Source organism: Manacus vitellinus, unplaced genomic scaffold (assembly GCF_001715985.3).
Source record: "Manacus vitellinus isolate BGI_N305 unplaced genomic scaffold, ASM171598v3 scaffold_10_pilon, whole genome shotgun sequence".
Classification (NCBI taxonomy): domain Eukaryota; kingdom Metazoa; phylum Chordata; class Aves; order Passeriformes; family Pipridae; genus Manacus; species Manacus vitellinus.
Genome location: NW_021938838.1, coordinates 6403529 through 6418236, shown reverse-complemented (window position 1 = coordinate 6418236; position 14708 = coordinate 6403529). Strand labels below are relative to the sequence as shown.

The 14708-nt window shown below is 43.0% G+C and overlaps 1 protein-coding gene across 1 annotated transcript; it reads right to left on the bottom strand.

Annotated features, from left to right (window-relative positions):
• Positions 1-4839: 4839 nt before the first annotated feature.
• Positions 4840-14708, bottom strand: LOC108642216. The gene is made up of 11 exons (XM_029965322.1): positions 14682-14708; positions 12454-12588; positions 11115-11239; positions 10776-10844; positions 10481-10594; positions 9676-9791; positions 9327-9382; positions 7839-7891; positions 6960-7087; positions 6218-6374; positions 4840-5338 (listed from the first exon to the last, which is right to left on the bottom strand). Exons 2-11 carry the CDS (start codon positions 12574-12576, stop codon positions 5287-5289), a joined length of 993 nt encoding a protein of 330 aa, XP_029821182.1. The 5' UTR covers positions 12577-12588; positions 14682-14708; the 3' UTR covers positions 4840-5286.

Below are 14708 nucleotides of genomic sequence, written 5' to 3'. Positions count from 1 at the left end.
TGTAGGTCTGGGCAGAGCTCACAGGAGGCTGTGATGAACATAAACTCTGGGGTTAACATTCAAAGAATGCTGCTATAGAATCGGCCAGACAATTTCTTCCCCAGAGTTTTCCCGTGGGTAAAAGACAGACCATAGCTCTTCCTTCTCATGAAAGGCACTTTGATCTCCCTTGATGAAATGCTTTATGTATTTTGGGAGTTTAGTGTAATTGGCTGTGATGGCTCAAGGCTCTTCCTCATCCCCGAAACTTCCCCCTGTCGGTGTTTGTTCTGAAAGCCCCACACAGCACACGGCTCCTCCGAGTGCACGACAGATCAGGAGGAGCATATTTATGGCTTTGGGAAAATCTCAGTAGAGATCAGTTAAAATCCTCCCTCTCCATCATGGAAAGCATTTTGTGTGGCTGCTCTGCCTCACCGGGAGTCAAACCTCATGTCATCAGAAAGCTGCCTGACATGTACAATTATGAATTGTTCAACAGAGGGCTCAGTAATGTCTGATGGGATTTATTCTTAGATATCTGGGCTGAACATGATGTCACCCCTCCTGTCGCTGCTGAGGTTTGCCAGCCCAGCAAAGCAGTGGTGTGATGCCAGGGTTCCCACAAGGACAGTGTGTCAGGAGAGCAGAACATTTCTCATCACACAGAGATGCACAGATACATCAGCAGTTAGGCCAAGAGACTCTTATTTTCTCACCTCTCCATAAATTATGACATTTATTCACAACTATTGTTTTGGTGTGGAGAGTATGGTAAATAAAGATATATCTGAAAAGTCACTTATTTTGTTAATCTAATAGAGGAAGGAAAACATTCCTGGCATTATGGTTTTATCAGCTTATAAACATGTGATAGAAGCCTACAGGCCTTAGAATAACAGCAGAAACAAGACTGGGAAAGGAAACACTGAGATCTGGATGCTTTAGTAAAGACATCCAGCAGCCCAGCACATTGTGTAACCTCGGAGCTTTTCCCACTCCTCATCTGTTCAAAACACTATTAAATATTCCTAAACTTTGTAATTAATTTTTTTTTCATTCTTTATCAACCAATTATCCAGCCCTTGCTCGAAGGACATTTAGGGCTGACAGCAAAAGCAACAAAGAGTGGAATTTCCTGTGCTTCATCCAAAAGGGAGGTTTAAAGGTTAAAGAAGGTTACTCAAAAGGTAGCAAGTGTGCATAATTGGGGTCACTTTTCAGAAAGAAAAGATTGTGATCCATCATCTGATGGATCTCCTTCTGCAAATCCATTTCTAACACCTACAGCAGCAAGAAGTCCCTCACCAGTCTCAGCTGCCCAGGGCTTGTGACAAAGACCTCAACCATGAACCATTCCCAGGTTTATTGAGCCCAGGGCCATTTCTAGGCTACTTTGATCAAAGCATTGGGGAGCAGCACTTAAGCTACCAATAACTGTAAGAGGACACTCCAGTTGATCATGGCACTCCTACTTTCCCCTCTCTATCCTTCCTGGAAAACATGATAAATACATGAGCGAAGCTGCTGAGACATGTCAGATCTGCATCTCCACCCCCATGCTGTGGATTAAAAAAAAACCAGGTCATTGACCATTCAGCATACTTGGAAAGTCTCTTATGCACGGAGCAGACACCTCCAGATGTCTCCATCAGTGACGTTATTTATAAGTGGACCAAACAGCTTGTTGGGCTAATCGCTCCTGGAGGGTTTTAACTCCACTGAGAAAGCTTGAGCAGGGCCCAACTGTTCCAGAGCATTAGCTGCCACTCCTCCCCTTGATTTACACCCCTCGTAAAATTTTATGGCCAGATTAGAATGAACTTCACTTGCACCGTGGTTTTATTAAAGATTTTTTTATGCGGAATAAAAGCTAAAATCGATGCTGTAACTAATTAGAGCTTTAACAGGGAAAGGAAAGCACCTCGAAAGAGGGGGACCCAGAAAGCACCAAAGGGTGTCCCTCTGGAGACCCTGCTTCAGACACCTGAGCCTGGAATCTGTTAGGAGAGCAACAATAAAAAAGCCACAGTTTAGGGAAGAGTAATTTTGGATGGAAATGTGACTTTTTATGGTAAACAAGAGTGAGCGTGAGGGAGTCGGGGTTCCAGTAAATGGGAGAAGGGAGAGTGCTTGGTTATCAGTCACTTTGTCTGGAATGTCTTTGAGTTATTTGACTGCTGAGCACGTTCTTATGGAGGGAGAAGTCTACTTTTGAAATAATTAGTTCCCTTGTAGAGATAACTTGGCCATATAGTGCATTTTTTTGATAAATTACAGGGCTCCCTGGGCTACACTTTGCCTCACCAACTGTAAAGCTACAAACATAAATCCAGTAGAAAAAAGACTTTTTTCCTTCCTTTCTTTCTGCCAGTGAAATATAATGTCACTGAAAATGGCCTTTATATCTATACTATGAACACATGAAAAATTGCAGAAAGGAAGGAGAATAAATAAGCGTAGTAAAATATTTACCATTCTAGACATCAGTAGCCAAGGGCAGATTGATGGGAAATGCTTAGTTGGGGCTGACAGCCTTTAAATGACCTCTTTCCAAGGGCCTGAATCTTGAAATTCCACATGCATGGGAGCTCCAGTGGGACGTGCAGGGATTTTGCCGTGTCAGGCGCTGGCCCATTGACAGCAGCAGGAATTACAGGTGTTCAGTTCCTCCCAGACGTGCTGGAAAGCAGCTCATCCCAAGGAGGCTCCAGCTGCCTCCCTTCATGCTGGATGAGAGCAGATCACATGCTACATTTCACTTCTGGCCAGGACTTACCTCCATTTATTGCTTTTTTTATGCTCCAAATTAATGCTTTCGGGCTGCAGAAGCACTTCCCGAGATGGATTTTTCCACCGAGAAAGGAGCCACAAGAGAAGGACCACTTCATATGGTCAAAGCGTGGGGCTTGGTAGATTTATTTTAAATTAAATAAGTTATTCCATGTGTCCTGGACACAAGCTCTCTATAAAGTAATTTGAAATCCAGGGAGAAAACCCCCGACGGTCCATTTTTTCAGTCCTCTGAGCTGAAATACCGACCCAGTAGTTCATCACCTGGCAAATAAACCTGCCAGCTCCAAACTTTATTAATCATTTTCTGTACCCTGCTTGAACTTTTCCAAACTGAACTCAGGGGTGCTCTTATTCTCCATCCACTGGTACCAAAAGAAACAAGGAAAGAGGACAAAAGGAGGGCGATGAAGGCTACGTCATCCTCCTCTGCCTCCTCCACTGCAGGAACGTGAACTTCTTAGCCCAAAATATGGGGGAAAAACCCACCCTTTTTCCCCACAGCATTTACAGTTTATAGCCCAGTTTCTTCAAGCAGAAAACAGCCACACCAATACCTTTCTTGCTGGGATGTTTTTTTAATTTTTGGCCTGGACAGGGAACTTTTTTTACAGCAATTTCTCAAACTATCCTTCCAGAGTATTAATTAGCAGGTTTTTTTTGTTATCTACATTCTCTGACACCTTCAAAGATTTTGCTTGATGATGTGTTTGTATTCCTCCTTTTAAATGTTAATGTTTTAGTCTTCAAGAAATAAAAGAAAGGGAAAGAGATGACAAGAACTCCCCAGAAAAAAAGGAACAGATGTTCCTGAGATCATAGCAAAACAAGCCACATACTTAGTAGGACCAAACTGTGATGTATAACATAGTTATTTTTCTAACCTTTCTAAAATTACCTATTTGACTGATTTCTTATGTGCAAAAAGAGGCATAAGGCCTTCCCTCCTGTCAAAGTACCATTGTCTCAAGTAATTTAGAAGCTCCCTGTTTCGGCACATGGAGACCACGAGTGCACAGACAGATTTAAGACATCTTTGAGTCTGTGCAAGACTTGCAAGAATGTGGTTCTTAATACCACTGTAACTAGAGAAGTGTTTATAGAAGTCCAGCTAAAATCCAAAGCTCTCAGTCAAGGACTACCCAAAAAGAAATGCAACTGTAAGTCAGCTTGGCATGGACAGAGATGGTTTGGGGTGGAAGGAGGGGCACAAGTGTTGTGGTCCAGCTCACAGGCAGAACAGAACAGAGACAAGGTTATAAATCAGGGAGTGGGAATCTTTCCACCCCACTGCACAACTGCTGGAGAGACTGATAAAATCAACCTGTTTAATCATATCAGGCTGTTTCTTACACCATGTCACTTGTCCAGTGATGCATCCCAAGCTGGAACATGCAGTCCCTGCCGTGGTATATGCAGGTGGAATAATTTCATAGTCATGCACCTATTCTGCATAAAATGCTGTTGTAGCAATAAGTGTAGGAACTATTAGAAAGGAAAAAGTTTTCTTTTACTTCTAATAAAATCTCCTCCAATGTCAACCTAAACAGAGATTATATATATATATATGTATATATATATATATGCACCCAGATTTATAATGGAGTGGCATTATAACTTAAATGGCATTATAAGGCATCTTTCCTTAATTTCTCCTCTCCCGATCTTCCACCTAACTACTTTTTTGACATGTTTTAAGTATGTTTAATTTTCAGTACTTAATGGCAAGATGCATCTGGGCAGGGAATACACTGCAGGCTACCTTGGGCCAGCAGCTCTCAGTGACTAACGTGGGTTCTGGGATTATTAGGGCATCTACAATGAATGATGAGAAATTCAGATCACTTTCTAAATTGGACTCCCAGACCCTGGCTTCCCTTCAGACACGAGGAAAACGTGTCTGTACCACTTATTTCATTGACCATTAATGCTATTCCTAGAGGACACCTCATTTAGATGTGCTTTCTCCTGCTTCTTCCACTTCATCTCTTATACAAGACTATCAAATCAACGGAGTTTCCTGCAGTAGCTTTCCCCCACGTTTTAATGACTGCAACAACAAGAGAATTTGGAAAGATACAGCTTTTATTTCAAAAACAAACCTGAAAGAACAGAAGAGGTGCTAAGTTGGGTCAGAGATCCCCATAGCCCAGGGTCCTGGGCTTTATGGTGGGGAGCAGCTGCAGTTTAGGAACAACACTGAGGGACAGAGCGTGGGGTGATCCCTCCCAGAGCACTCCTCCTGCAATCAGCTGCTCAGAGCTCTCCTTTAAACTGCCTCCAGACCACCATGGTTAGCAACCACTAAGAGCTGCACTAATAAAAATATATCTCATTTCTCTCCAAATCCTTTTATAGCCCCGACCGCCACAGCATCCGGTGACGAGTTCCACACTCCAAACTGTGCGTTTTGCAGAGAATAATACTTTTTTGGAAAGCTGCTGCTTGCTAACATAGCTGGGACAAGCTTGTAGATGATCATGAGGGAGAGGCATCAGTGGCAGGGTGAGGTCCTTAAGTTTTGGGACCAAGCTGCAAATTCGGAACCAGCTGGGCGGCCTCGTCCCTGTAAGAAGAGCAGCGACGCTGAGTTGGCGTCTCGTGGCAAAGAGGAAGAACCAGACACCTACCCTTTCATTTCTAACATGGTTTTGATTTGGAAGCAGATATGAGACGGGAACTTTGTCAGCATTGCCAAATTAAGCCTTCCTGGGGCGGATTCAGAAACATCCAGGACTGGTCTGGGCTTGCAGAACGTGCCCTGTTTGGGTTTTATCAGAGACTTTCTGTGCTGGGTCATTTCCTCCCCCCGTGCACGTTTGGACAGTGAGCAAAGGGAGGGAAGCAGGTACCTGGCAGCAACTTCACATTCTAGTTCAACCAGGGGGTGTTTGGCAGTTCAGTGGCCTGTTTAATGTGCTTTATGTGTTTCTGGTTTTCAGAAGCAGCTGAGCTCTCAATCTCCTGAAAGCCATCTATGGCCTTTCCTCTGACAGCCAAGGATTCGTGTTTATTTTAAAAAGCAAAATAAATGTAAACAACAAAATTTGCTTTTTTTTTTTTTCATTAGAGAAAAGACTCCATGGGGAAAAAGACTCCAGTAAAAGACTGTGACAATCATGGGACAGAATAAGGCAGTGTCCAAAATGGATCATCCAACTCATAAACCTGTATGGACACTTATATAAGATCCTACACAAACCTTTATAACAAACAACTGAACAAGTGCCCATGGTTTGGTTTCAAGTATACAGTGCTTACACAATCATTCCTTTTATAAAATATGGAGTGTTTGTCAATTTAATAAACATATTAAGCACTAAAGGAATGATATTTTGTTATATCCGATAAAAAATCTGTGCATTTATGCTTCAAATATGGAGCCACATAGGTCAATATAGGAGAATGGGAGTTCTTTGCCTCTTCTTGCTTGTCATTATTTTACCTGTAATAAAATTCAACCAAGCCCCAGCCTTGTGTTGACCCATCCAGTTGGAAATCTGCAATGCACTCGTGGAAAACGCCACTTCCCACCAGGTCATTGAACACCATGGGGCAGGTCTGCTTATCCAGCACTGCAGAAACAGCAAAGTCCTTGCCACCTTGGATAAGAGCAAAAAGGGAAGAATGTCTTCAACCTTCAGCAGTATTTTACCTCAAAAAATCCCAATGTCTATTATTTTTGTGTACTGTTTCTTCTTAAAGAGTAACTGTTCTTCTGCTGCTTTGTAAATTAAGTAAAACCTTTGATCAACCACATTTCCAGTTGAATCCACCTCATAACATATGTTTTGACATCCAAAATTGAAAATCACATAACTGATGTGGACTAGCATAAGTAACAGTCAGCACAAAGAATCTGTAACTCTCCCTCTGGTTCAGATGCCTGGAATCCTGATCCTGCAGTGGGCACACAGTTCTACCCATGACACACTACACCTATAACTTAACTTTAGCACAGGAATGCCCATGGCAGGAGGTTGAAAGTGGATGGTCTTTAAGGCCCCTTCCAACCCAAACCATTCCATGGGTTTATGATTCTAAGTAAATTTTTTAAGGTGCAAGATGATGCATTCAGCTCTCATATTCGTCCCCAGGATCACATGGAATTTCACTGAATAGTCTTTCCTCCACTAAGTTAACTTCATCCCAAAAAGCTGAAGGCAGATGGACCACATTTAGCTTACCTGCAGTAAAACTGACTCCATACTCATCCTTGATAACACCATCCTCAGCCATCTCAGCCAGAGAGGCGTTGGACCACTCAATGCCAGCCTTCCTCCCATCAGGGAAAAACACATAACCTACAGTGAGGCTGAGGGGGAGAGAAGTGGAGCAGATTTAAAGTTCAACCAAAACTCAAATGCACCAGCACAAAGGCTGAGAGAATTGGGATTTTTCAGCCTGGAGAACAGAAGGCTCCAGGGAGACCTTGGAGACCCTTCCAGTGCCTAAAGGGGCTCCAAGAGAGCTGGAGAGGGACTGTGGACAAGGGCCTGGAGGGACAGGACAAGAGGCAATGGCTTCCCACTGCCAGAGGGCAGATTTAGATGGGATATTGGGAAGAAATTCTGCCCTGGGAGTGTGGTGAGGCCCTGACACAGGCTGCCCAGAGAAGCTGTGGCTGCCCCGTCCCTGGAAGTGTCCAAGGCCAGGCTGGATGCGGTTTGGAGCAATCTTGGTCCCAGGGCAATGAACACTGGTCTTTAATCTTCTGGATGCACAGAGCACCAGTCAGCAAGGTGGGGCTCCCCGTGGAATGCCCCACTACAGTTGGACACACCTTCTTAAACACCTGGAAAGTGCTCAGTTGGTGCCTCTAAATTATCTTGACGCTCACACAGGCAGCTGCATCAGCCCAACAGTAATTGAGTGGAAAGGAAGCAAAGGAAGGTAAAAGCTGTCCTTGTGACTAACTGCAAATGAAAAACTGGGTGAAGGGAGTAGGAAGGAAGAGGATATGGATGGAAATTGGGCTATACAGGTTCAAAGCAAGGATGTGCCTATAGATGTCCTGCAGAGCAGCTTTGATCACCATTAAGACATAAACTTCCTTGGCTACTTACTTAGTTGTGGTAGCTGGAATGTTAATAACTGTTAAATGTGCTGCAGTCCCATCCTGCAAGAGAGAAAAAAAGGAAAAGCAGTCAAATTTCTGCAGACTCATTTCTGTGGGTTATTCACTGGTTTGACCAAGAAGACATTGGATATAACTCAGGTTATGCAATGTGCTATGACTTCATACTTTAAATCCTCTTCCTCTCAGTACATCTTCCATAAATGTCTGGCTGCAAATGAGAGTACAAGAACATAAATCAAAAACATTAAGGATAAATTGAGGACATTAAGGACAACATAAAGTCCACAGCAAGAGGACATAAGAGGGGGGAAACACCTGCAAAGATGTACAAAACTGATGGGCCCCTCTTTGACCAGACACCTCTTCTAACCTATATTCTGTGCCCAAGAGCAGCATACAGGAAAAATGTTAAATAAGAAGGAGCTAGAATCTCGTGTTCTTATTAATTTCTTCTCTGCCTTTCAGTCTGGATCCCTTCATGCTCCACTTGGGCTGCTCTGAGGCAAATTTAAGCCTACTCTGTGATGCTATAAATGTACAGACACTCGGGGTATGAGGACTCCAAATTTCAAACAGCAGTAAACTTCTTAGCAAAGTCAGATGGCTTTTAATTAGAAGTAGAACAGCCACAGTTATTTGAGTCCTGAATAGCTGTGACAAAAAGGGAGAGGTTGCTACCTGATTATACACATTGTGGTGCCGTAGCACAGATTTATTAAAAGGTACACAGGCACATGTTAAATCACAGCAGCTGCTGGATCTGCACATAGGTGGGATTTTCCAAGCTGTGCTTTTGTGTCGGCCAGCACATATCTGGGAAAAGAACTTTTATTCTGAATTCAGTCCTAACTCCTGTAATGCTGCCTATAATGAGAGTTTAGAATTCTTTATGCCTGAGCTGGCAGAGGAAATGCCTTTTCAGGAGCATCTGGTGGGGTTGGCTGTCAGCTTGCAGGGCCAGCCCTCAGCAGTTCCCCGGGGCTGTGCTGTCCCAGCAGCCCTGACTCTCCTCCAGCCACAAGGGCAAAGAGAGAATTAGAGCTCAGCACAGGCCAAAATATTTCCTGAGTGCTGTCACGAAGGCTTAGGATGCTTCAAACACCTCAGGCTCTCAATTAGTGTGAATCAGCACTGCAGTGACTCCACTGAGTGCTGGGTACTTGCAGCAGCTGAGAATCTCTCCTGTAAAGCTGCCCATTTAATTTTTCTTTAAAAAAAACCAAACCAAACAGCTACAAGTCACCAAAACAACTTTTGGTTCAACAGTGTTGTAAAATCTCAGCTTTTACACACACAGCTCTGCTTTTGAGAGCTGCTCCCAACACTGGTATGTGCTGATGATGGCACTGGTGAGCACTTCTAATTGCACACTGTGGATGCTCCCAACACCTTATTTCTGGATATTAAATATAGCTGACAAGCTCAGAAACAATTTCCTGATCAAGTAGCACATTGTTAATATGTTAATACTTACTTCAAAGTGTGCCAAAATCATGACATAACGGTAAATCTCAGCCCAGTTCCTGATACCTGCAAAAAAGAACAAAATCACCCAATCTAAAGTTCACCATTGCTGGAAAATGTGAACTAACAGTACTTGATTTGTCATTAACTTTGGATAAAGAAATAGCCAGTGATTGATAAGCTTGTAAGCATATGCATGTCCCCAAAATAGTTAATGGTATTTCCTCTGAAATGTCTTAACTTCACACCCAGCCATGGAACTGGTTATTTTTAAAGACAATCTTTAGTCCCAGTGCCCTGGCAGTACCAGCTATAGTGAAGGCATTCCCAAGAGTGGGAATTCTTTCTGGTGCTGTTACCATAAGAGTGGCTCCGAACCCCTTTGAGGGAAAGTTCAATTTTCTCATGATTTTCTATTTCAATTTCTCCCACAGACTGGCCCCACTGCTCGTGTCGGAAATGTTGCTCCCTTTGTCTGGAAAAAAGAAAAGAGAGAACCAGCACAGGCAAGTCTCCTCAAGAAGCCTGAATATTAATCTGATGGATTTATATCCCACAATGAAGGAGATTTCAGAGCATCTGGACCATGGCTATGCCAGATTTAATAGACTATAAAAACTGCTGGGCTGCCAAACATTTGCTGCTTAGAAATCAGTAGGTATCACCAAAGACCACACACTACTGCTATACAGATTTTCTCCTTCTATTTAGACAACACACTCATATTTTCTTCTCATTTTTTCAGTTTTCCAAAGCTTGTATAGTAATTAAAACACCCAATTCTGCTCTTCTTTCATATGATTATATTCGAGCCTTTGCTTAATTATACCTGGATCACTGACTTTGGAAGCTGCCTAAATCAATGAAAAAAAGACACAATAAGAAATATTTCTAAAGCTTAAGGTTTTATAGACCAAAACTGTTTGGACAGGTCTGTTCATCCACTTATTAGGAAGACCCTGTCTCTGTGCAGGACCCTCCTTAGAACCTGCCAGGTTTGGTGTGGTGCTGAAACCAGGAGACACCTGACAGGAGCCACATCCTTGATTAGAGCACTTCAAATGAAACCCACCTTCTAAAATCAAATATAACACATGATAAAAACTGAGGAGATCTGTAGAAAAATTACTATTAACCCCAGAAGACATCAATCTTGCCTCTCACTTTTTGACCCTCTGGAAGAACTGGATGGTCCAGGGTTCCTGGGTGAAAGCTCGTGCAAATGTGCTGGGGTGACTGTCAACATTAAAGTTAAAAACTTCTGTGAAGTTCTCCCAACTAGGAAAAGAGGGGAAAAAGTAAAAAGACATTATTAGCTTTCAGCTCATACCATGCCAAGTTGTGCACTTGCTACTCTGACAGTGGCAATCTTAATATTTTATTGGAAAATACTGATTTCTGCCATTTTAAAAGAACCATGAACCCACTGTACATCCCAAAGCAAAGGTGAAACACTTACTGCAAAGAGAATTTAACTGGTACAAGATCACCTTCCTCTTCACTCCACTGCTGTCTATAGGGTCCTTTCCTGTAAGGAAAAGCACCATAATTTTATATCACTCCTGAACAAACAACAAAATGTTTCTCATATGTTTGGAAATGGATGGAATATACTACTGTGTGCTAAGGTAGAATGGTAATATATAGTATTACCAGATATATTTTCATTCCTTAAAAATCAATGTGTGTTAGTTACCAAATGGTTTTTGGTTCGAGTTGGTTAAATATAATTCCAGACAGTGCTGAAAAAGCCTCGGTCTCAAGTGTAGATAAATGGAACTAGAGAGTGCTGCAATACCTGAGCAATCCATCAAAGCTTATTTTCCAGCACATTTGGGGCTCCAAGTATTCAATAGTGAGCCCTCCTCCACTCCAGATCTCTTCAGACTCATCAGGTACCATCATGTTGGGATGTTGTGGGTGCTAAAAAAAGGAAACATTTCAGGCAAACATGTGCTTAATTCAGTTGTGAGGCTGCAACGTGGGAGAATTCCTGCTCTGAGGGTCCTCTGTGGTTGAACTGGCCTTTCAGTTCTATTGCTCTCTGGTAATCAGGTTATTAAAGAGGGAAAATTGCACCTAAAACACCTGAGATATAACACATTGCTGTTTCAGATAATACAAGTTGTGTGAAGGGAGGTCACTGCATGAGCTCAGCTCCTTACACTGTCAAGATTACAGCCAAGTCACGCAGAGCTTTGGGGCTAAATTTATTTTTAGTCTCAATTTGATGAAACTCTGAAGTGATTTAGTGCATGAAAGCTCCCCAAACTCTACATCTGCTCTTTGAAAAATATGCCTTGTTCCCTAAAGTTGCCACCTCTCTAAAAGACAGTTTATCCTCTTGCTGTAGAAAAGGATCTAAGAAGGTCCAGAACTTGTCTGGCAGTTCTGAGGAACAAGGCCACAAAGTATCTTGTTATACTAAATATTATTAAAAAACCAAAATATTGTACATCAACATTCTCTTTTATTTTTCTATATTCTGCAAATGGGATTTCTCCTGCCTTTTCTGGTCTTGGCTTCTTAGCAAAACAAATTTGTGAATAGAGATAGTTGAGTGCAAAGGGATTTATGTCAGACCTTCTCTTCTTCACTGTGTAGTCACTATTAACAAAAAAAACAAAGCCACAGGCAAGATATAGGACTAATACAGTTTTCTTTTCAGCAAGAATGAAGCAGATGTACATCTAATTCCCTAAAAACATTCTCTTCTCTTTCAAAGAGGCAATTTCACAATGGTTTTTATAGCATTCACTCATTAAAAAAGGGAAAAAAAATCAACCATGGCCCTACAATGTAATTAATTAACCAAGTGCTGTGCCTTATGGGAAAGACTGGAGGCTCTAATTCTTCCTGGGAGAATTACCAAGCTATTTTTAAAGAAAATATGCTGGGTTTTGCACATTATGGGAAAAAGGGAATGAGTGTCAGATCCTACTGGGAAAAAAAATGAGATATAATCATAACTCTGGCCAGTTCTACCACTGCCTTTAGACACATCACCGGTGTCTTACTGGTGGGATGTTAAGGGGGTGAAGACACAGAGAACATTAATTTTTGCTCGGGGTCCTCCCAGGGGTTCAAGGTAGGAGTTAAGCACAACTCCTGGATGTCACCCCACAGCCACCACTTACTTCAAACTGCCCTATTCCCTCCACCCTCAGGAAGAGCCACATCTCACACATCCCCCCAGGGCGTTTGGCAAGACGAGCGATCACAAAGGTCTTGTTGGTCTCTGCAAAGCCAGCGAAGTACATGGAATCCAGAGCCTGGGGAAAGGGAAATGGATTTCAGTTCCTGCTGGAGGCGGGAAAGGGAGGGGAAAAGGTCAGTAATTCTTTTTTTTTTTTTTCCATAGACTTCTTAGGAATCAAATTTTACTTTCGCTTTTATATTTCACAGCAGGAACTCCAGCAAACAGACAGAGTTTTGCAAACAGCAGTGCAACCTCAGTCATGAGACAGGACAGCTCAAAATTGACTCAGATCCACAACATTCAGACAATCTGGTGTGCAATAATCACATCATTCATTGCCACAAAAGCATTTTTCCTTTCTTTTTTGCCCATCTCCTCATCAAAGCAAACATAGAATGAAGAGAGCAAGCAGATGAGAAGCAGTTTTAGAGAGGGGACATAATTATTGCATGATAGCCATGGATGAGGTGAAATATTACCCTGAATTAAGATGATTATTTTGTAACAAGAAGCTCCTTTGACCAAAATCCTTATAAAACGTGTCCTCACAAAGGGTGTTTGTCAGGATGAAACTCAGCCACGAAGATGCTGTTTCCCCCTCTAGCATCAAATTGTGTGTGGGACAACTTACATATAGGGGAAACAGAAGTAAAAAGGAAAAAGGATTAGAAAGAAATGTAGGAAAGTAACTAGGAAATGTTGGACTTCAACATAATTAGAGGTTGGGATGGTGTAGGGCAAATTTTAAAATTCCTGGAACAGAAGTCCGCAAGTTCAAACTCTGATGTGTGTTTTCACATATTTGTAGAGAAGTCGCTCAAAGTAAAATTCTAAAAGCAGGAATGTGGAAATTTAAATTTCTGTATGCATTTTGGGGTGTGGATTAAGTTCTCCTCCTAAAAAAGTAGCCCTTGTAAAATCCCCAAAGCCACTAAAATCAGATTATTATGCATAAGGTAAGGGGGGATTTGGAGGGCACAGAGTCTAGAAATACACACAGAAAAAGTCTCTAGTGTAAAAAATTCAGAGACACCATTCCTGGAAGCATTTTCCACATCTGTTTTTAGGCCTCTCTTGGAAGTATTACTCCAGTGTTCCTGCTTGGAAGAGCAGAGTGGAAAGCACAGACCCCTTGGCTCTCTCTCAAACCACCCTGGATGTCAGTCTGATTTGGAAGATGGTATCACTCCTGCCCTATCAAATCTCAGAGACTGGCAAAACATTTCAAACGCTCCAAGCAGCAGTTTAATTAGCAGAAAGGAAAAGCTGGAGAAAACAGTTTCCTTTTTCTTAAAGGCCAAGCAGAAGCCTCAATGCACTCCAGGAAATGTTAGCCAGGAGTTGATTTTTCGCAGAAATTACTCAGGATCCAAAATCTCAGCTGGCATTTGCAAGCTGAATCTTGATGAGGCAAAGAAAAGCGAGGGCAATCCTTTCTCATGAGCCTTTCTGCTTCCCCCTCTCACCAAATAACACAGCAAAGCCCACACAAATCTCCCTTTTAGGCACCAGGAGTATTTTGGCAGGGAGCTCCATGGACCCAGGCAAGGTACAGGTTGTAGATAAAGGGCTTTTTATTTATTAAGCAGACAAGTGCACCTGCAAAATTAGATTCAATTCACTGAATGTACTAAATTAAAATGCTTCTGTGTCCCATAGTGCATCTGCTTTTTCCCATGGACACCAACTGGATGGACTAGAAGTGATCCCTCTCCCTGCAAGGGTCAGTCAAGGTGACATCTCCTGCCCTCCCTTGGATGTGTTGACTGGGGGGGGAAGGATGTGGGTCCCCAAGCTTCAGGGGTTGGGTTGGGTTATGAAGGATGACGGGAAAGGGGGTACCTGAGGGATGAGAGGTGTCAGGGGTGGGATGCAGGGGCTGCAGAGGGGTGCAGGTGGAGGTAGCCTGGGTCTAGGGAAGTATGGGTCCAAGGCAAAAGGGTGTTCTGGGGGAACGTGGGTTCCAGCGAATGGAGGTTCCAAGACGCGAGGAACATGGGGATGCTGGGGATGGGGTGCCAGGGCAGCAGGGGGATGCCAGGGCTGCAAGGACATAAGGATGCTAGGAATGGGAGAGGCAGAGGTGCCAGGGAGCGGGAATGGAGCGCCGCAGAAGGAGCTCCCGGGGAAGGGGGTCTCAGCATCGGGGGGTGCCAGGACACTCACTGGGGGTCGGGGCGGAGCGGGCGCCGG

Excerpts from the sequence above, each read along its gene's own strand:
- LOC108642216 (XM_029965322.1), bottom strand. The coding sequence starts at position 12,576 with ATGTACTTCGCTGGCTTTGCAGAGACCAACAAGACCTTTGTGATCGCT. Across the intron at positions 7,088-7,838 it reads ATTCCAGCTACCACAACTAA|CCTCACTGTAGGTTATGTGT; the intron begins GTAAGTAGCCAA and ends TCTCCCCCTCAG. Across the intron at positions 5,339-6,217 it reads TTGGTTGAATTTTATTACAG|GGACGAGGCCGCCCAGCTGG; the intron begins GTAAAATAATGA and ends CTCTTCTTACAG.